Here is an 18,394-nt window from a genome sequence, read left to right as displayed (position 1 = left end):
CTTTATTTGCATAGCAACTCAAAGTACTTTACGTTAATAGAAGGCCATCAAACAGTAAGCCAACAAGCAAATTGTATTTCATAAAAACGATTCAATATTAAACCTAATCTCAGTTTTGGGTCATCAGTTTAGACCTTGAAGTAGTACCGTCGCTCTTCAGCGAACAATTTTCAATCGTTATTTCTCTTGAATTATTGGTCTCAAATCATGGAACAAATGAAGTCTCGTACTACCGTGCTTCCGAGCGATTCCCCGATAATTGTCGAAATGATCCTCACAATAGTTTGAGGTTTCTCTTCGACGGATTCAGGGTCATAAAAAGGCCGAAACAAAACCGTGATGGAAGAGGAACGCAAACATCTTATGTGCGCTTGTTGTTCTGCCTACGTGTCCTGGGCCATTGCATGTTTTTCTTTCGTTTTTGGAAGCTCTCTCACCTGCGTGCTCGTGGCCCTGTGTGTGTGTGTGTGTGTGTGTGCGTGTGCGTGTGTGTGCGTGCGTGGGTGGGTGTGTTTATTTTTCAGGAAAGCTCCGAGTGGCGTCGCTCCTGCCTGTCCTCTCTGTACGACTACATGCAGAGCTGCAACAAGGAGCTGCTCTACCTGTCCGAGCAGCAGCAGCGGATCCTGCAGCGCGACTGGAGCGACCTCATGGCCGACCCTGTCGGCGTGCGCATGGAGTACGAGGTGCGAGGCGCGCCCCCCCCCCCGCCCCGACCGGGCCTTGTAGCGGGCTTCACACCTAATCCGAAAACGCATCCGACACTCGGCGCCTGCTCCCCCTAGCGGCCGCCGGATGAACTGCGTCTCGCAAAACACCTCAGGGAAAATGGGAGAGCTCGTTCTTATCTAGTACGACGGCGAGTAGTTCGCTCAGCTGGACATTTACTGTGAATGAGGGTTTAAAACTCCCTTTATATAGCGGTTGCAAAGTGCAATATCTTTTTTTATAATACACACAATTCACTTATATAACAATAGGTTTATTAATTGTGAATATGGAGACACCCGACGTTAATAACGTCATTATTTTATATACGTGACTTATTTACTTTGTATTTAAGCCCAGTTCCAAACACCTTGACGGCCGACCCGTTCGTAGCGTTGACCCGAAACTCGTAAATTTGTCACCGCAGCACGTCACAGCGCGCTGCGTTGGACTTCCGGTTGTTAATGTCGTTTGTTGTATTCGGTGTAAAGCCGGCTTTAGACCTGACCCCACCCCAAAGTTGTGTTTAAATATTTGTGTTAAAAAAAACCCACTTATTATTATCTTGTGCTATTATCTTCAAAGAAATGTGGAATTCACGCTGATGGTGTCGTTCCCACACAGAAATTCAAAAACAGCGGACTTCTCTCCCATGAAAGTGAGACCAACAAGTTAAAGGTGCAGGGAGATCGACTCCTTGAGATCAAGCACCCTGGCAGCCCGACCATCAAGGTACGTAATAATGATAATAATAATAATAATAATAATAATAATAATAATAATAATGATAATAATTATTATTATTATTATTATTATTATTATTATTATTATTATTATTATTATATGTATGTATGTATGTATGTATGTATGTATGTATGTATGTATGTATGTATGTATGTATGTATGTATCTAACTACCTATTTATCTATCTATCTATCTATCTATCTATCTATCTATCTATCTATCTATCTATCTATCTATCTATCTATCTATCTATCTATCTATCTATCTATTTATTTATTGATTTTTATTTATTTATTTATTCCCCAACCCCCCCCCTGAGTATCAATAAAACAATATCTTAACTTCAATTATTTTTCATACAGCACTTTTTTTTAGTAAACAGTAACAAATCTACAGGCTTTCTCATTTTAATTTTCTATTTGTATGTTACTCTTCATTCAAAGCAGAGCGCAATATTTTGAAATGTGAAAGCCTGCAGCGTAATCAACCCTAATCTTATCAAGTAATTGAAAAATTGTGTTTTTTAAAGGGCCCAGTCAAAGTCCCTGACGAGTTAGCATTCTGACATAGTGAAGGAAACATTAACAAGGTGATAGATACTCTGTATATAATAAATCAACAGACAAACCAGTGTCCCGTGCTTCCTGTTTCTATCTGACGTGTATTTACTTTTGGGTTTGTTTTGCAGTTCCACCGGGACACCGTCCAGGACGAGTGGCAGAGCTTCCTCAACCTGTGCATCGCACAGGACAATCACCTGGACAACATCGAGGAATACATGAAGGTAGAGGACAGAGCAGGTCTCTCTCACCGGAAACTGAAAAAATTAAATAAAAAGTCGATCTTCATAATAAATCAGTTGTAACATTTGGTGTGATTTTTTTGGCCAACATGTAGGATGTAGATGTTAATAAATGCACGTAACAATGCATTTACATCCCTCGACACCCGTGGGTCTGCCACACCGCCAATAGCATTTGATCATAACAACAGTTAGAACACGCTTATTTAATATCAGCAATTATCTTATTGAGACACTGAGATGATTGCTCAGCTTCCCTAATCTCCTCCGATCCTCCCATGCAGTTCCAGCACGATGCCGACACCATGTCCGACTCCCTGAAGAGACTCAACGCCACCCTGGATCCTCAGTTCCTGTCCAATAAGAGCAACCCCGAGGTGCTGCTGGCGCTGGAGGTGAGACGCAGACTCGCCACACTCTGTACTTCATAATACTCGTCAACGGGTCAACGCCCTGGAGAGCGTTCACACACACTTCTCCAACAGCGGGAACGGAATTGAGTGTGACTGAAAACTGGAAAAAAATCAATCTGCATTTTCGGTTTTGTATTTCACACGGTGTGTTTTTTTCCAACCAACGTGTGTTAGGTCATAGCGCCCCAACCATCAGCATCACATACTTTTCCACTCTAGTAAATGTGAACGTACCACATTGAGATTTCGACTCACGTTTCTAGTGTTAAATATACTTAAAGTACTGCCAATAAAAGCAGTATGAAATATAAAACAGTCAAGGTATTTCCAAGGATATGGACCTAATTCACGAGCAATCCCAAATCAGCAGTTTGAGAGATCCAGCTGCTCTTTTTTGCAAAATCAAGATACAGATTTTCAATTTATAATTGTTTTTCAAAAGGAACGAAATGAACTTCGTTAGAAATGTAGATATTTGTTTTGAAATATATTAGAATAAAAATTGGTCAGACACCGGAATTTACTATACTGACGATAAGTAAGTACAGATACTTGAAAAATGGTGGACTCAAATAATACTTAAATACACAAGATTTTGCTATTATTTACAATACTATTTACTATTAAGCATTGATATTTTTTAACAACATTATATGCTATATTAAAATAGTTTTGTTTAAATGGGAAAAAGTTTGGAGGCACCACGTTCCTCATCGTTTACCTTTAACATCCGGGTGCCTGTGGAATGTTAAATGTTCAAATGTTCAAATATTATAACTGGGGACTGGGAACGCGGTGTCCGCAGGGCGACGGTCCGGCGGTGGAGCGGAACGAGCAGCGCGTGGCGGCGCTGGCTGTGCTGAGCCACTTGGTGGCTCCTCTGAAGCTCCGCAGGGTCAAGCCCAACTCCACCACCACCGCCCTGTCCCTCTGCGACTGGGTGGACCAGGAGGTGGGACTCACTCACTCACTCACTCACTCACTGGTCCAAAAGGTAGCCCACATTCAGTCATTTTGTCACTCAGTCATTCAGTGAGTCATTCACTGGACCAGGGGGAGCACACATACTCTCACTCACTCACTCACTCACTCACTCACTCACTCACTCACTCACTTACTCATTGCTCGCATATTATCATAGGAAGTGATCACATGTGACTCATTCTGCATTGGTAATAATAAAAAAAACAACCTTTTCCATTCTTTTACTTGAATTTTGTTTTGTGCAAATTGTGTCGCAAGTTTTGAGAAAAGATTAAAATACAGAGAAAATACATTTGCAATAAGCAACTCTGAAATGGCTACATCCCAGAGGGGCTTTTTAACTCTTTGTGTGTTCAATGCTCCGTGTGGGCGCCAGGACGTGGTGAGTCGAGGAGAGAAGCTGCTGCTCCGGTCCAACGGCGACCCGGGGAGCTGGGAGCTGGAGAACAGCGCAGGGGCCACCAAGACTCTGCCGGGGGCCTGTTTCATGATCCCCCCGCCCGACACCGAGGCCCTGGAGAGAGTGGCCAGGTGCGCACCTACACACTCACACGCAAGCACGCACGCACACACGCGCGCGCGCGCGCGCGCGCACACACACACACACACACACACACACACACGCGCGCGCGCACGCACACACACACACACACACACACACACACACACGCATGCACTCGCGCGCACACACACACACACACACACGCACGTGCGCGCGCACACGCACGCACACACGCACATAGGCACACACAACCGTCAAGGCACATACTCATACATACACACACACACACACACACACATACACACACACACACATACACACACACACGCAAACACACATGCAAACACACACACGCGAACACACACACACACACACACACACACACTACAAATAACGCAAGAATGAGCTTTCAGTATTTACTGAATGTGGTATATTATACAGCTTATTATCGCAAATGATAAGAGATTGAGCGACCAGTCCAAAAAAAAGTTACATTCAGGAGAAATAAAATGGTAGATGACATAAAAGAGGAATTTGATGAAAACAGGCATTACGTTCCAGCAACAGCTTTCTAGAAGATGTGACCTGCAGAGGAAGGCGGTTTCACAACATTGAGCGGCGACAATGTGTTTTTTTTTTTTTTGCGTGTTTCAGTCTGGAGCGCGAGCTGTCGGACCTGAAGAGGCGTCGCTCCGCCCTCATTGCCTCGGCGAGGACTCCCACCGTGGAAGTGATTCGCCCCCAAAAAGCAGGTGAGGAGATTGTCCACTCTCCAGCTCCTTCCCTTCCCTTTTCTATTTTATTTTTTTGCAGCAGCAAAAGATATTTCCACACAGGTTAAGACATATGTTACAAGGACTGCTGGAACTGGTGTAAAGTGTCTAAAAAGTACCAAATAATACTCGTTCATCAAGCGCTGCCGTATTAAATAACACCATTGTCATACTAGGAGCCTCCTAGAAAATGGAAGCGCCGTACAATGGAGGCTCTGTACAATGTGTGCTCTAGTGAAGCATCAGGCTGAAGGTGCTTTCACTTCAGGCGTCGAAATATACTGGTTTTCCTGTTAACTGTGAATTACAAGATTAAATAGTTATATTGTAAAATCAGCTACAATAATGAAGATATATAACTGCAAGCACTTCTCAGCAATGGTTCTATTTCAAGATTCAAGATTTTTATTTGTCACATACATATACATACTTCCATACATATATGCAGTGAAATGTAATCCGGAGCGCCGGATTTCTTATAACGTCTCTCGATTTTAGAACCCGCCCCGAATGTTTTATGAATGGCCCCCGATCTAAAACAGCCCCGCAGGGCGGCACCCCGATTGCAACCCTCTCTGACGGTAACCGCTGTGCCCGCGGCGCGCCAGCGGTGGGGGCACTCGTGATCGCTGCGCCAAAACAGTGTGTTTTTATTTTAGAAATGGGTTATTTTAGCGTTGATTTTTCCGTCCGTCCATTTTTCCGTTTTCAATCGGATGACCGAGGGAGACACTTTGGTACTACCAGGGGCAAGCGTGACGGCGACCTGGTGGCCTCAATGGGACGGCGACATGATGTCTTCTCTGACATTATCAGGCACTTTCACACCTAGAGGGCACTATAACTGTTGTAGAAATGCTGTTCTGATATAACCCCTGAGTTCTGTGAAATGGGGCTGAACTGCTTCTCATCCCAGTCGCTGTGGAGAGCGCTCCGGAGGACCCCAGGGCAGCCGAGCTGGCTAGGCAGCTGGACGTGATCAGGGACCGCCTCGACGAGAGCGAGCGAGACATCGTGCGCCGCCTGAGGACCCCGCTGGACCGAAAAGACCGCACCAAGGACCTGGCCGGCAGGCTGGCGGAGCACCAGGTGCAGACGGCAACACCGTTTAAACGACAGAAATACGGGATTACATACATCAGTTAAAAGGAGAAAACGGTGTATTTAAAAGAACAAAATTGAAAACAAGCAAGCCGTGTCGTGTCAGCTGACCCATATATCCAGCTCCCCTTTTGTCTTCTGATACAGAAATGCTGCCCTCAACATTATGGTGTTTAACCAATTAAATATGATTTATTTTCAATATTTCGATAGAGGTGTTTCAAGCTTTTCAATGGAGAAGATCGTCTTTTGCTCTTCTTTTTGGTACAATACGTGATGACTGATAAGCTTTGACTGGGTTCTAACTGTTGTTTCACTGAACAATGGTAGTAGTTGAACTGAGTGAAGGCGCGGGGGGTTTAGGGCTGGCTATGAAAGTGAAATACTGAATGTAATTTAAACATGAAAAAACACTGCTACACTTTTATCCGTCTCAAACGGGTTCCTGTAGAGGTTCCGCTTCCGGGAGAGAGCTTGTCCGTACTGATTCTGCCTTGACGTGCGTTCTGCGCTCCATCCCGCAGAAAACGACCTCAGCAATCCGGAAGCTGGAGGCTGAGAAGTGGGCGGTCCAGAGAGAGATTGAACCCGTCATTTCCCGGAAGCCTCTGGGGCCCACGGCCTCGACCCTGCCGCTCAAGCTCAGCGCCGCCAGCAACGGGTTTGAGGACATCAACACCCTGGCAGACCTCTATGACAAAAAGTAAGAAGCTCCAAAAAAAATGTTTCCCCCACTGACTATTTCAGTCGAAGTTTACTTGGGTTCATTTCAGTTGTATTTGTGGAGATCTGACTATATTGAAAATGTTTTCTTTCAACAGAGCTACCGCCAGCCTGTTCCTGGAGAAGCACATCCAGAACGTGGAGGGAATCGTCTCTGGGTTCGAGCAGAAGCTCGCTGACGACGGCGCCATTCCTGACACGCCTTCTGCGCTCCAGACACGAAGCCAACAGCTCCAGGTGATCCATCCCGAAAAACCGTTGGTTGCTACCGGTCATTGTTTTTTCCGCAGCCATTTAAAGCCATGAAACGGATGCATGGGATGAGTACGGGATTTGCAATCATATGGGATTTTTTTCCCCCCGAAAAGTTAATTTTTACGTGATGAAAACGTCTTACTACCTTGTACTATTGCAACCTATTTACTATTACTGTTTACCCCTGTCGTGTTGAGTTGAGTTTCATCTTATTCCTTTATTTTTTTGATCCTCTTTCGTTGTTTGTATTCGGTATTCAGTGCTTTTACATTTGACTTTGATTGCCTTGTGTCCTCCTCTTCCTTCCTCCCCGTCTTCTTCTTCTTATGTATTTACCTGACCATGCGTTGATCCACCTCATTTCCTCTCCCTTCATCAATCTCTCGACCTTGTCCCGAATACCTATGTTCATTCAAAAGGCCATGCGTAAGAATGTCGCGGCGGAGCAGGACGAGATCTTCAAGCTGGGCAGGGAGTTCGAGCTGACCGAGCAGGCCGGCAGATCCCTGCAGAAAAGCTTCAATCAGTACTGCCCCGACATCCGGCACCAGCAGACAGAGGTGAAACAACTGAGGAACCGTTACACTAACGTCAACAACCAACTGCAGGAGAGGTATGTGCAGACGTGCTTTCAGGTCGGTGCTGTTTCGCCTCGGAAAATAACGTTTATTCACACGAGATCAATTCACGACCATGGGTACTGACCCTGTGTTTTAGGGCTTCTCTGATCCAAGAGGCAAACAACAAGAACCAAGAATTCCAGAACGCAGTTCAGTCGTTGGAATTCTTTTTGGTGAACCTGCCGAATAATAACATCAAACCCACCGACGGCGCCGCTCAGGTCACCTCCAAGATGAACTCTCAGAAGGTGAATGGAAGCATTTCTCCCCCCTTGACAGTTTGAACAGTTTGTTGTCACTGACGTGATACTGGTTGGGTGAGTAACTGAACTCTTCTTTTTATTTCTACTTAGAGAGTCATGGAGGACGTCAGGAGAAAATCCGATGATTTGCATCGAGTCAAGGATCTTTCCCGTGATTTGCAGAACGTCTTGAATGTGAGCTCTGAAATTATGCCCGAAAACAAATGTATTCTCACCTAAATGGTACCTGTCATTGAATATTCCTTCATGTGTTTTTTTTTTTAATCTGCTTTAGGAGTATGACACCAAGTCAAACAAGTACCGGGCCACTTTGGAAGATGACGATGATGAATCAGAACCCAAGAAACGCTACACCATGGCTGATGCCGTGCAGAAAAAGGTAAGAAATAGTCAGCTTCAATGATGTGTTCATACATTTTTCTCTCTGCTGATGTGTCCTATGTCCTGCAATTTCAGGAGAGAGACCTCTTGAAACTTTACTCCGAGGTGTCTGCAGAGAATGACCAGCTCCTCAACCAGATGGGAATTGCTCAGGATATTATGGCCAAGGTACGATCAATACCATGCAATTGATATATCTTCATCTATTAGTCTTTGCTCCTTACTGTAAACTACTTTTTAGGTATAGCCAAAGCTCCAAATTGTTTGCTTTACCAGAATAGGTTATCGACTATTGTCTTCTTTTCTCTGTTCCTTCATTTGGATTCTGTGCAGAATGAAGAGAAAGTGAACCAGGTGGTGGTCAAACAGCAGCGGCAGCTACAGAGCCAACAGAAGAATCTTGTGGAGACTGATGGACTTAAGAAGGAACTCAATGAGGAGGTCTCCAGGCGCTCCCAAGCGGAGAATGACCTGGAAATATATAGAAAGAGGTTCGTATCTCTAAAGAGTAGGAGAGGTGTGGAAAGGTTGGAGGAGAAGGAAGTGTTGCACTACTACCGGGACCCCAAACTGGAGGCTGAGCTACAGTCGTTGAAGAACAAGATCCAAGCTGAAAGCACAAAAAAGTCGGGCACCAGCAGTGAGATCGAAATCTTCAAACAGAAAATTGTCAAACTGGAAACAGAGATGGCCAGGATTGAGCCAAAACTAGTGACCAAAGTTCTGACTGAGTACGAGAGGGACCCTCAGCTCGACAAGGAGGCCACCAGGATTAGAGATGAGATGCGTAGAATGAGGCTGGACCTCCAAACAAGAGACACTGAAAGAGTCCACATGAAAACTGAGATCACCGTCTTAGCACAACAGAAACCTAAAATCAAGGAAACAGTGGTGAAAAAGGAGGTGGTGAGGCTCGAGAAGGATCCACAGATGCTGAAATCCGTCCTCACCTTCCAGAATGATATCGCAGAGGAAGAAGGCAGGTGCCAGTGCATCAATGACAACATCTTTAGCACAAGGAGCAGAATAAACACATTGGAGAGGGTCATTCCAACCATTCAGCCCAAAATTGTCACCAAGGTGGTGAAAAGGGTAGAGCAGGATCCAGACATAGTTGAAGAGTCAAGGAAACTCAAACTCTCACTGGAGGAAGAGAAAGATGAGAATGCCATTATGATGAAGAACATAACCACCCTTCAACTTCGTTACGGCGAAGTTGAGAAGATCAGACCGAAAGTGGAGGTCAAGGAGATCGTCAATGAGATCTACAGAGTTGACCCCGAGACAGAGGTGTTGCTGATAAAGCTGAGGAAAGAGCTGCAAGAGTGCGCTCGGACCCGTACGGACCTGGAGAATGAAACCAAAATTGTGATGGCAGACGTGAACGTCATTCGCTCCCAGAAGCCCAAAGTGGAGTACAAGGAGGTAACTCAAGAGTTGATCAAAGAGGAGAAAAGCCCAGAGGTCATTAGGGAAATGCAGAGGCTGAACAACCAGGTGTCACGCCTGCAGGTCAACAACGACACCACCCGAGAGTTGCTGCTGCGGTTGCGCAAAGAGAGGGATGAGGTGAAGGCCGAAAAATCCAAGGTGGAAACAAAACTGGTCAACAAAGAGGTGATCAAATATGAGAATGACCCGCTGCAGGAGAAGGAGGCTGACAGGCTCAAGAGAAACCTGAGGCAAGAGATCCAGCAACGGCGCGGCGTCGAAGAAGCTCTTTTTGATCTGCAGAACAAATACATTGTCCTCGAGCGGCAAAAGCCGGAAGAGAAGATCGTGATGCAGGAAATGCTACGTCTCGAGAAAGACCCAAAGCAGATCATTGAGCATGAGAAGTTGAACAAATCCTGGGACGAAGAGGTCAAAGGCTGCAGGAAGCTGGAACTGGAGGTCAAGCAGCTTCGGTGTTTGGTTGAGGAGAAAGAGAAGCTTCTGGCGCAGACGGACGACCGTCAGAAGAAAATTAAAGTGGAGATGGAATTGAGGCAGATTAGATCTCGCATCTTTGAGCTAGAAAATTCTCCGCCGCCCATTGAGGAGAAAATTATCATCGAGGAGGTCCTCAAAGTGGAGCGGGACCCCAAGCTTGAGAAACTCACCGGCGACTTGCGTGCCAACATGGAGACGGAAAGCAACAACATCAGTCGTCTAGAAAGGGAGATCCGTAACCTGACAGTGAGGTTGGAAATCCTGCACAAGGAGAAGTCCATCGAAAAGGTTGTTTACAAGGAGGTTGTGCGTGTGGAGAAAGACTCTGCGGTAGAGGCAGAGAGGGACAATCTGAGAGAGCGAGTGATGCAGGAGAGGAATCTGAGACGGGATCAGGAAGACAACATTGAGAGCCTGAACACTAAAACAATCAGAGTTCAGACATCCATGTCGATGACCTCTCAGGAGGAGACCGCGCTCACCCTCAACCGAGAAGCTCTCCAGAAAGAGAAAGAGAACCTCCTCCAAGAGCTCAGGACATTAGAATCCGAGAGACAGAACATCAGCATCACCTTCCACCAGCAGTCCAAGCTTATGAGCGAGAGGAACCAGCTGAACCGTCAGAGGAGCCTCAAGGTGCAGTCTGACATACAGCGCTTGGAGAAAAACATCCTGGATGAAAAAGACCAGATACATCAAAAAGACACCCTCATACTCGAGCTACAGGACACCTTGAAGAAAGAGGACCACTCTGAGACGCACACCAGGGAGACTAACCTCTCCACCAAGATCACCATCTTGGATCCGGAGACCGGTAAAGACATGTCTCCTTATGATGCCTACCTGCAGGGCCTAATTGATCGAAACCAGTACATTCACCTACAGAAATTGGAGTGTGACTGGGAGCAGATTACCTCAATGGGTCCAGATGGAGAGACCTCGATCTTGCAGGATCGTAAGAGTGGAAAGCAGTTCTCCATCGATCAGGCCCTGAAGGATGGTCGCTTGACACAGCTTCACATGAAGCAGTACGAGGAAGGTAAAATGCCCATTTCGGAATTCGCCCTCCTCGTCGCTGGCGAAATAAAAAAGCCAATCCTTCCTTCAATCTCACCAATCCAAAAGATCCCCATCTCTCCTGTGAGCTCAATGCCAGCTCCACTCCGGTCCTCTTACACAAACTTAAGCACCCAAAACAGCAGCAGTATGTCAAACTTGACGACATCAGGAGACGAGTTGTATGCAATTTCAGGTATTTTTGACACTACAACTGAAAGTCGCATGTCAGTGAGAAGCGCGATGACCCGCAAACTCATTGATGTGGACACAGGTCTCAGACTCCTAGAAGCGCAGGCGGCCACCGGTGGCATCGTTGATCTCACCAAGAAGGACAAGCTTTCGGTTCACAAAGCAGCTCAGATCGGGCTCATTGACTCAGGTCACATGAAACAGCTTCTGAGTGCCCAGAAGGCCTTCACCGGTGTGGAGGACCCCGTGACTAAGGAACGTCTCCCGGCAGGCCTGGCAGCAGAGAGAGGCTGGATACCCAACGATAGTGCCATGAGGTACATGGAGGCACAGCACCTGACTGGAGGGCTGGTAGACCCAACCAAAACAGGCCGCCTGACTGTCCAAGAAGCTCTGGCCACCAAAGTGATTGACAGCACTGTGGCCAAAGACCTGGAAGACGAGTCCACCTATAAAAAAGATCTGGTGGACCCCATCACCCAGGAAAGGATTTCATACAAAGAGGCAATGGACCGCTGTAGGAAGGACAAGACCACGGGGCTCCTTCTGCTCCCTGCCGTCTCTACCGATGCCGCGAATGCGCCGTCATACTCAAACTACAATTTCAGCACCTCCCACAGCAAGGTCTAGGCATGTGTGGCAGACTTGCGCTAGATTTATTTAACCAACTTTGTAATGCCAAAGTTATTACAAATATATTTAGAGAAATTCTATACTTTCCTTACCTTTAAGGTTTAAAAGTACTTTTGGTGTCATCTTTGTTTCTTTTTGGTTAAACTGTATGCGTTTCTGGTACCTCAGTTGCTGGTGTAATCATGTGACGGAAACATTTATATTTTGTTGAAATTTTTTCACAATTCCTTCTCTGAATCCAACATGTACACCATTTTATAAGCACTTATTAAACCGTACAAGGCCTACATTTGTGTTTGTTGTGTTTGTATGATCTAGTCTATTGATTTATACATAAATGACAGCAATGTAGTGTCTTCTACAGAGTTACCCATAATGTGAATCTACATTGTAGTCTTGGTATGGAAGACATTTGAAACTTTTAACCTTTTGATTACCTAACCTACCTAGCAACTGAAAAAGAAGAGACAGACGTTGCCCCCTCATCAAAGTCAATCTGATCTTAGCAGAACTTTAAATGTGGATACACAATGCAATATTTCCATGTCAAGTAGAAACATACATTATCATTTAGCAGATGCTTTTGTCCAAAGCAACTCACAATTATCCATACACTGATGGATGCAGCCACCAGGAGCAATTGGGGGTTGAGTGTCTTGCTCAAGGACATTTCAGCACGCAGGAGGAGCCGGGGATTGAACCGGCAACCTTCAGATTACGAGACAACCCACTCTGTGGGTTGCGACTCTCCTCTGATATGTGCACTATGAAACAAAATCTGAAATGATAAAAAGCTATAGAAGGCAGTTCAAAGCGGGCTCTCCTTCATTGGATACATGCTCACATGTTTAGGTCAGATCATAAAGTTGACCTTAATCCAATCGTCCTTGTATTATAATGCTATGGTATCATGCTAAGTAGAAAGAAAAGTCCACTTCTCAGTCTGAAACTGCATCTCCAAGCAAAATGAACTCTAATTTACAATGGCCGTAAGCCCCTGTGACTCACACCGACGAGAGATAAGGGATTAAGGGTACAGATTAGATGTGACTCACACACAAATGTGCAACGTGCAAAGGCCCGATATGGACGGACTCATACCTGAGTCTGGGTTGGGGCCAAGCTGGCGTGACGACACGTCCCCTCCGATTGGCAGGAGCGTTCATTAATACAGACCTAAGCAAACGAGGATTTACAGGCATGTAAATCCGTCATACAGCAAGACTCGAACTGGTGTGATTTCACCACCAAGCAAAGGCCTCCGTGCAGGCAGTATGAGGTAGTTACAGGGTTGGGTCAAAATGGAGTCAGTTATTGGATACAAATACATGGCAATATTTGTAATTTGTTACATATTCCAGTGGATTAAAATTTTTTTTTTTTAAATACTCGTGGATCACTTACCTCAAATTGTAAATGTCCTAGTTTATAGTGAATTAAGACAGAAGTACGCCAAAACAGGGCGAGCATTTGCAGTCTTCACTAAAATTTAGTGAAGTGAAAGTTAAAAACTGAAAATCTTTTCGAGTATTCCAAAGATAAGTCCAGGAAATGTCGACGATTTGTGGGGCGCCGAAGTTCCACGGGTCTTGTCTAGAGAGTTCTGTTTTCTACACAAGTATTGACCACATCTTTTAATTAGACATTAAACATGAATTGCCAAATCTTTTTGTGAAGTAAATACCAAAAGTTGTCCTTCTCAAAACACATCTAAAGAATCGAACACAGCGTGGAAATATGAGGTGTAAGCGGCTATCAACGTTTAGAATTGGCCACATCAAATATCATCAATACATTTATAATCAAATTACCTATAAATTATTATTATTATTATTATTAATAATAATAATAATAATAATAATAATAATAATAATAATAATAATAATAATAATAATAATAACAACAACAATAATAAAATAATAATAGTAAATTTGAAATCATCTTCCTATTAATTATTATCATTATTGTTATTATTATTATTATTATTATTATCATCATACATATATAATTATATGACCTGGATTCGGGACTTTTTTTTCACTCTGCTGCTTAATTACACCAGTAAACAGGTTAACTTCTATATAACTGATTGAATAACTAACCCGTGGCCCGGGGAAACTCCCCCGCCTCTAAGTAGCTCCCGCGTGGCGTTTAAAGGGTTTAATTTCAAGGCGTGGGAGTCCAGAGAAAAAAATCCCCTTTCCCCGGAGCCGGCTAAAAGGGGGGAGACGTGTCAGTGGGAGTTCCTGATAAAATAGCACAGCAGCCGCACAGCGGGCGTGGCGGTAAACGGCGATGCTGTGGGAATATGCCGGTGCTCTGCTGGGATGTCTGTCCTGCAGATTAACCGTTTGCAGGGGACGACTTTGTGGGATTACCGGGACGTGAGCCTGTCTGGAGCAAACCAGGCCCCCCCGCCGTGCGTCTGGAGGGGACGCTGAGGATGTTCGCTGGCGGTTGGGTCGCCTGAGTTGAACTAGTGAGACAACACGACGCCTTAATGGTGACCTATTATGCTTTTCCTTATTTTCTGTCGTGTATATATATAATGTCACAATGTTGGATGTTCATATTGGAACGTGGCCAAAGGTGTCAAATAATGAGGTAAACTAACGACAAAGTAATCCCTGTGAACAAAGCGCTCTGAACGCTCGTTTTTCAAAGGTTTAGTCAGCTGGTCGGCGTTTTCCTTATATCTTATCTCCTCCATCCCATCTGCTGTTCATTTCTCCAAACAACGTCTGACGTTAACATGAAACCAAAAACAACCCGCGCGCGAGAGTCCCAGTGCTGTGTCCATGACCCACAAGCTTGAAAGAACGGCAACCAGTGTCAGAACTAACTTTCCAGTTATACCTTGTAGATCTTATGGGAGGGAAGATTCAGCGACTGGGTTGCTTATTTCTCGCCTCAAATTTGTTCCGACACAGATTTTGGTGGACCGATGAAATCACTGGTGAAATCAGTGAAGGTTATGGAGTAAATAAACTGAAAACCCAGAAGTAAAGCTCAAACACTATTAGCTGACAGAGCCCTGGACTTGTGCTCAAACCCCATTGGCTCCCAGAACTCGTGGCCTGAGGAGGGTGGCTCCACCCACTGAAACAGAGCATCAGGGACACAATGTGTTTAGAGGCCTGTTAGAATGGCTGATGGATAATCTGAGTGGCATTTTCAGCAAAAAAAACAAAAACCCCTCAAAATCATGTTTCGGGGACCTCAGTGACCTCGATTGACATGTCAAAAAGGAACATCATCGGCCCCTTTAAGGTAGAATACAGTGCCGAATAATCGCAGCTGCCGAATAATCGCTGGACGGCGGCTGATCGGTTTTGATTCTAATTTCACTCAACACGTTTTTCACAGGGGGGATAATAGTTTATCGTCGGCTGTAACCACTGGGTGAGTCATGGGGGGGGGGGGTGTTTGTCAACATGTGCGCTGTCTTCCTGCGACAAACCTAGAATTTGGCGCCCGGCGTCCCGCGCTGCGAACACAAAGATGTTGCGGCGCAGGTGGAAGACACAATGCAGGGATGACGTTGTCGGCCTGAGCGCGGCCGCCGGTAATTGCAGATTCCTCTTTGTGACGGTGTGTGATTATTTCTCTAATACCAGAGCGCGGCGCCATTTCCAGCCTCGACGATTAAAAGACGTGGAAATTGTGTGTGTGTGCGTGCGCACCCCCGCCCACCTCCACCCCTTAGCTGCCCTCCGCGGTGATAGGCCCCTCTCAAAACCCTGGCCTCTTTGGCATGGGAAACAAAAAAGAATAGAACGTTAAAATTAAGAGTCAAAGATGGAAATGTCGCAGTCAAAAACATACAATTCAAATGAGTGAAGATTACCTACAATAAAAATAGGAAATTAATGTAAATAAATTTAAAAGGATCTGTGTTGATATTTGCCAAAAGTGTCAAGTTTGCCCTTCAGAGATCTGGGCAATATCTGTGATTGTCGGGATTACAACTTGTGGATTCTCGACTCTGGTGAAAACTACGCACGTTTAAATGTCCCTTTTTTTTGGGGATGTTTTTTATTTTACACTGAGTTAAAGGAAAAGGCTTGAAAAAAAAATCTTAAATCAAACCTTTATTTATTTTTTAATCTAGTAAAAAAAAAAAAGTAGAAAAACATTGTATTGAAGTTGAGAAATGACACAACACCATCGTTTGATTTTGCTCACACACACACACACACACACACACACACACACACACACCAGTCTGCTTTACTTCAGCAGACTCCGTACTCTCAGACTCTAAACCCACCATCCAAACTTCCAATCCACCGTCATGCACCTACACACACACACACACACACACACACACACACACACACACACACACACACACACACACACACACACACTTCAAGGTATGAAGGCTCCAACACAGCTGTTTGCGTCCTGTAGCGAGGTGCGGGTTTCGGGGCGAGGTCACCGGCCGACGCGGAGATCCTCCTTTAAATCCTTCATGGTTTACAACAGCTAAAGCCTCCGCGTCGGCGCTGGAGGAAGCGCGTTTGAGCCGCTAAAGCCCGACGGTCACTGACGTCAGACCGCGGTGACGGCGATGTACGGGAAGGAGTTTGGGCGGCTTAGAGCTGAGCCGCCCCACGCCCAGGCAGCGGGCGACTCCGCCCCGCGGGGACGGCGGTCGACTCGGAGAGGTGCACAGGGAGCTCACCCCGACGTTTCTTTCGCCCTCGCTCCCCCTCAAACGCGTGGGGCCGGGTGGACGCCGCGCGGCGAACGGGCGGAGTCGCTCTCTTGTAAACGAGCCGCGCGAAACGGCGACTCTTTTGTGAAAAACGCCTCGCAACAACAACTGCCCCCCGGCTGGAAATAGACCTCTGGGCGTCAGTGTCCCAGCCTGGCTTTTCACGCCAACACCCAACGCCGTGGCGGAGCTGGTGGCTTTCCCCAAATGGAATTGTCTAATACAATCATTCAAACAATCAATCAACAAACGGCAAAACTCGATTTCATTAAATTTAGCGGAAATATGCATTACCAATAAGCACATGTCTACGTTGAATACAACATTGGCAATATTAGAATGAATTATTGTCATCCGATTCACTAATAAATAGTTGTGTCAACGCACGACTTGGATGTCTTTTTTTATTTTTCCCCCCGCACCGGTAGAAAACAAACAGAATAACAGGAAAACAAACAAAAAAAAAAAGCAGATCCCACATGGACCTGTTCACCAGACCAGGGGCTCACTCCCCGAATGTCGCTTGATCCCTCAAACCAGGGAAGACGCGGCAACGCTTCCCTTGGAGCGAGGCCTGGTTACCATGGTGACGGGCGGGCCGCTTTGAGCACCGAGAGCGTCACCGTTCACTTCACGACACGAAATTGTATCACGAAAGTCGAAAAAAATACAAATAAAATGTTTATATTTTAATGACCTCGTCTGAATATATGTGATGTGTATATCTTACTCATTAAAGTTGCAAACACGCCTGTTTTCCCAGTCAATTGCATGCGCTTAATTAAGAAACGAATGGAGTAAAAAGTAATGAACGCAATGAAGTTGATATATACACATAGATATTATAATATTACAATATTTTCTTATTTACGTGAAGGCAGTTGACTGGCTGATCGATGAAGGGGCTGCGTTCTCTGTAGAAGACCCCGCGGGGTCCCCGAATAGGTAGAGAATCACCTTTCAAAATAAACAACACACTAATTTGCCGCCTTATGAAGCAGCAAGCAGCCCTGAACTGTGGCCAAGATGCATTAGATCAAGTTTTCTAAGGATCAGCAGTTTTGTTTGGAGATGTGTTTAATTCAGGTGCAGGTCATTTATTTCTTACAATTGCACACAATGTTAGGATCGCATTCCCTGCAGCTATACATAGTACCGGTACGTGCCTCCATATTTTATAAACCGTATACTGATATTATTTCATAGGCTTCCATATTAGTGGGACTGAACATACATTGGCAAAAAAAAAGTGCACGCACACACACACACGCACAGACACTTAAAAAAACATGATTTTAAAAAAAACAAACAAACAGAGGTTTGAAATTGCAAGCTGGCGTAGGCTTCGCATCGTTTTTTGTTTTTTTTACATATTTTATGGGAACGCAATTTAGTATTAATGCAACGTGCAGATCATGTACTTTGGATCAGTTTAAGTGACATTATAAATGAAATGTTTACGCATCTCATCACCGACCTGCAGCGTCGGCCTTTTAAATACTTAAATATCGTTCCCTCGCGTGATTCTTGCTCTGTGTCGGTGAAGGAAACGTCACGTTCCGTATTGATGCCGTGTTAAACTGCGTTCCGCT

General features: G+C 45.2%; 1 protein-coding gene across 1 annotated transcript in view; it reads left to right on the top strand.

Annotated features, from left to right (window-relative positions):
* Positions 1–12,361, top strand: part of evplb (envoplakin b) — a gene marked incomplete at its 5' end in the record, with an annotated part of 17,713 nt that extends 5,352 nt beyond the window's left edge. Inside the window, 16 exons of the mRNA XM_080010050.1 lie at positions 525–686; positions 1,333–1,440; positions 2,141–2,236; positions 2,539–2,649; positions 3,473–3,619; positions 4,028–4,182; positions 4,808–4,905; positions 5,843–6,015; positions 6,552–6,730; positions 6,849–6,987; positions 7,425–7,618; positions 7,723–7,873; positions 7,979–8,062; positions 8,163–8,267; positions 8,345–8,437; positions 8,603–12,361. Of these exons, the coding sequence (XP_079866176.1) occupies positions 525–686; positions 1,333–1,440; positions 2,141–2,236; positions 2,539–2,649; positions 3,473–3,619; positions 4,028–4,182; positions 4,808–4,905; positions 5,843–6,015; positions 6,552–6,730; positions 6,849–6,987; positions 7,425–7,618; positions 7,723–7,873; positions 7,979–8,062; positions 8,163–8,267; positions 8,345–8,437; positions 8,603–12,079 (5,472 nt within the window). The 3' untranslated portion in view covers positions 12,080–12,361. The remainder of the gene's footprint in view (positions 1–524; positions 687–1,332; positions 1,441–2,140; positions 2,237–2,538; positions 2,650–3,472; positions 3,620–4,027; positions 4,183–4,807; positions 4,906–5,842; positions 6,016–6,551; positions 6,731–6,848; positions 6,988–7,424; positions 7,619–7,722; positions 7,874–7,978; positions 8,063–8,162; positions 8,268–8,344; positions 8,438–8,602) is intronic.
* Between the last annotated feature and the right edge of the window lie 6,033 nt (positions 12,362–18,394).

The sequence above is a fragment of the Zeus faber genome, assembly GCF_960531495.2.
Source record: "Zeus faber genome assembly, chromosome: 11".
Classification (NCBI taxonomy): Eukaryota; Metazoa; Chordata; class Actinopteri; order Zeiformes; family Zeidae; genus Zeus; species Zeus faber.
The sequence above is the reverse complement of the archived record's forward strand: the minus strand, read 5'-3'. Positions and strand labels throughout refer to the sequence as shown.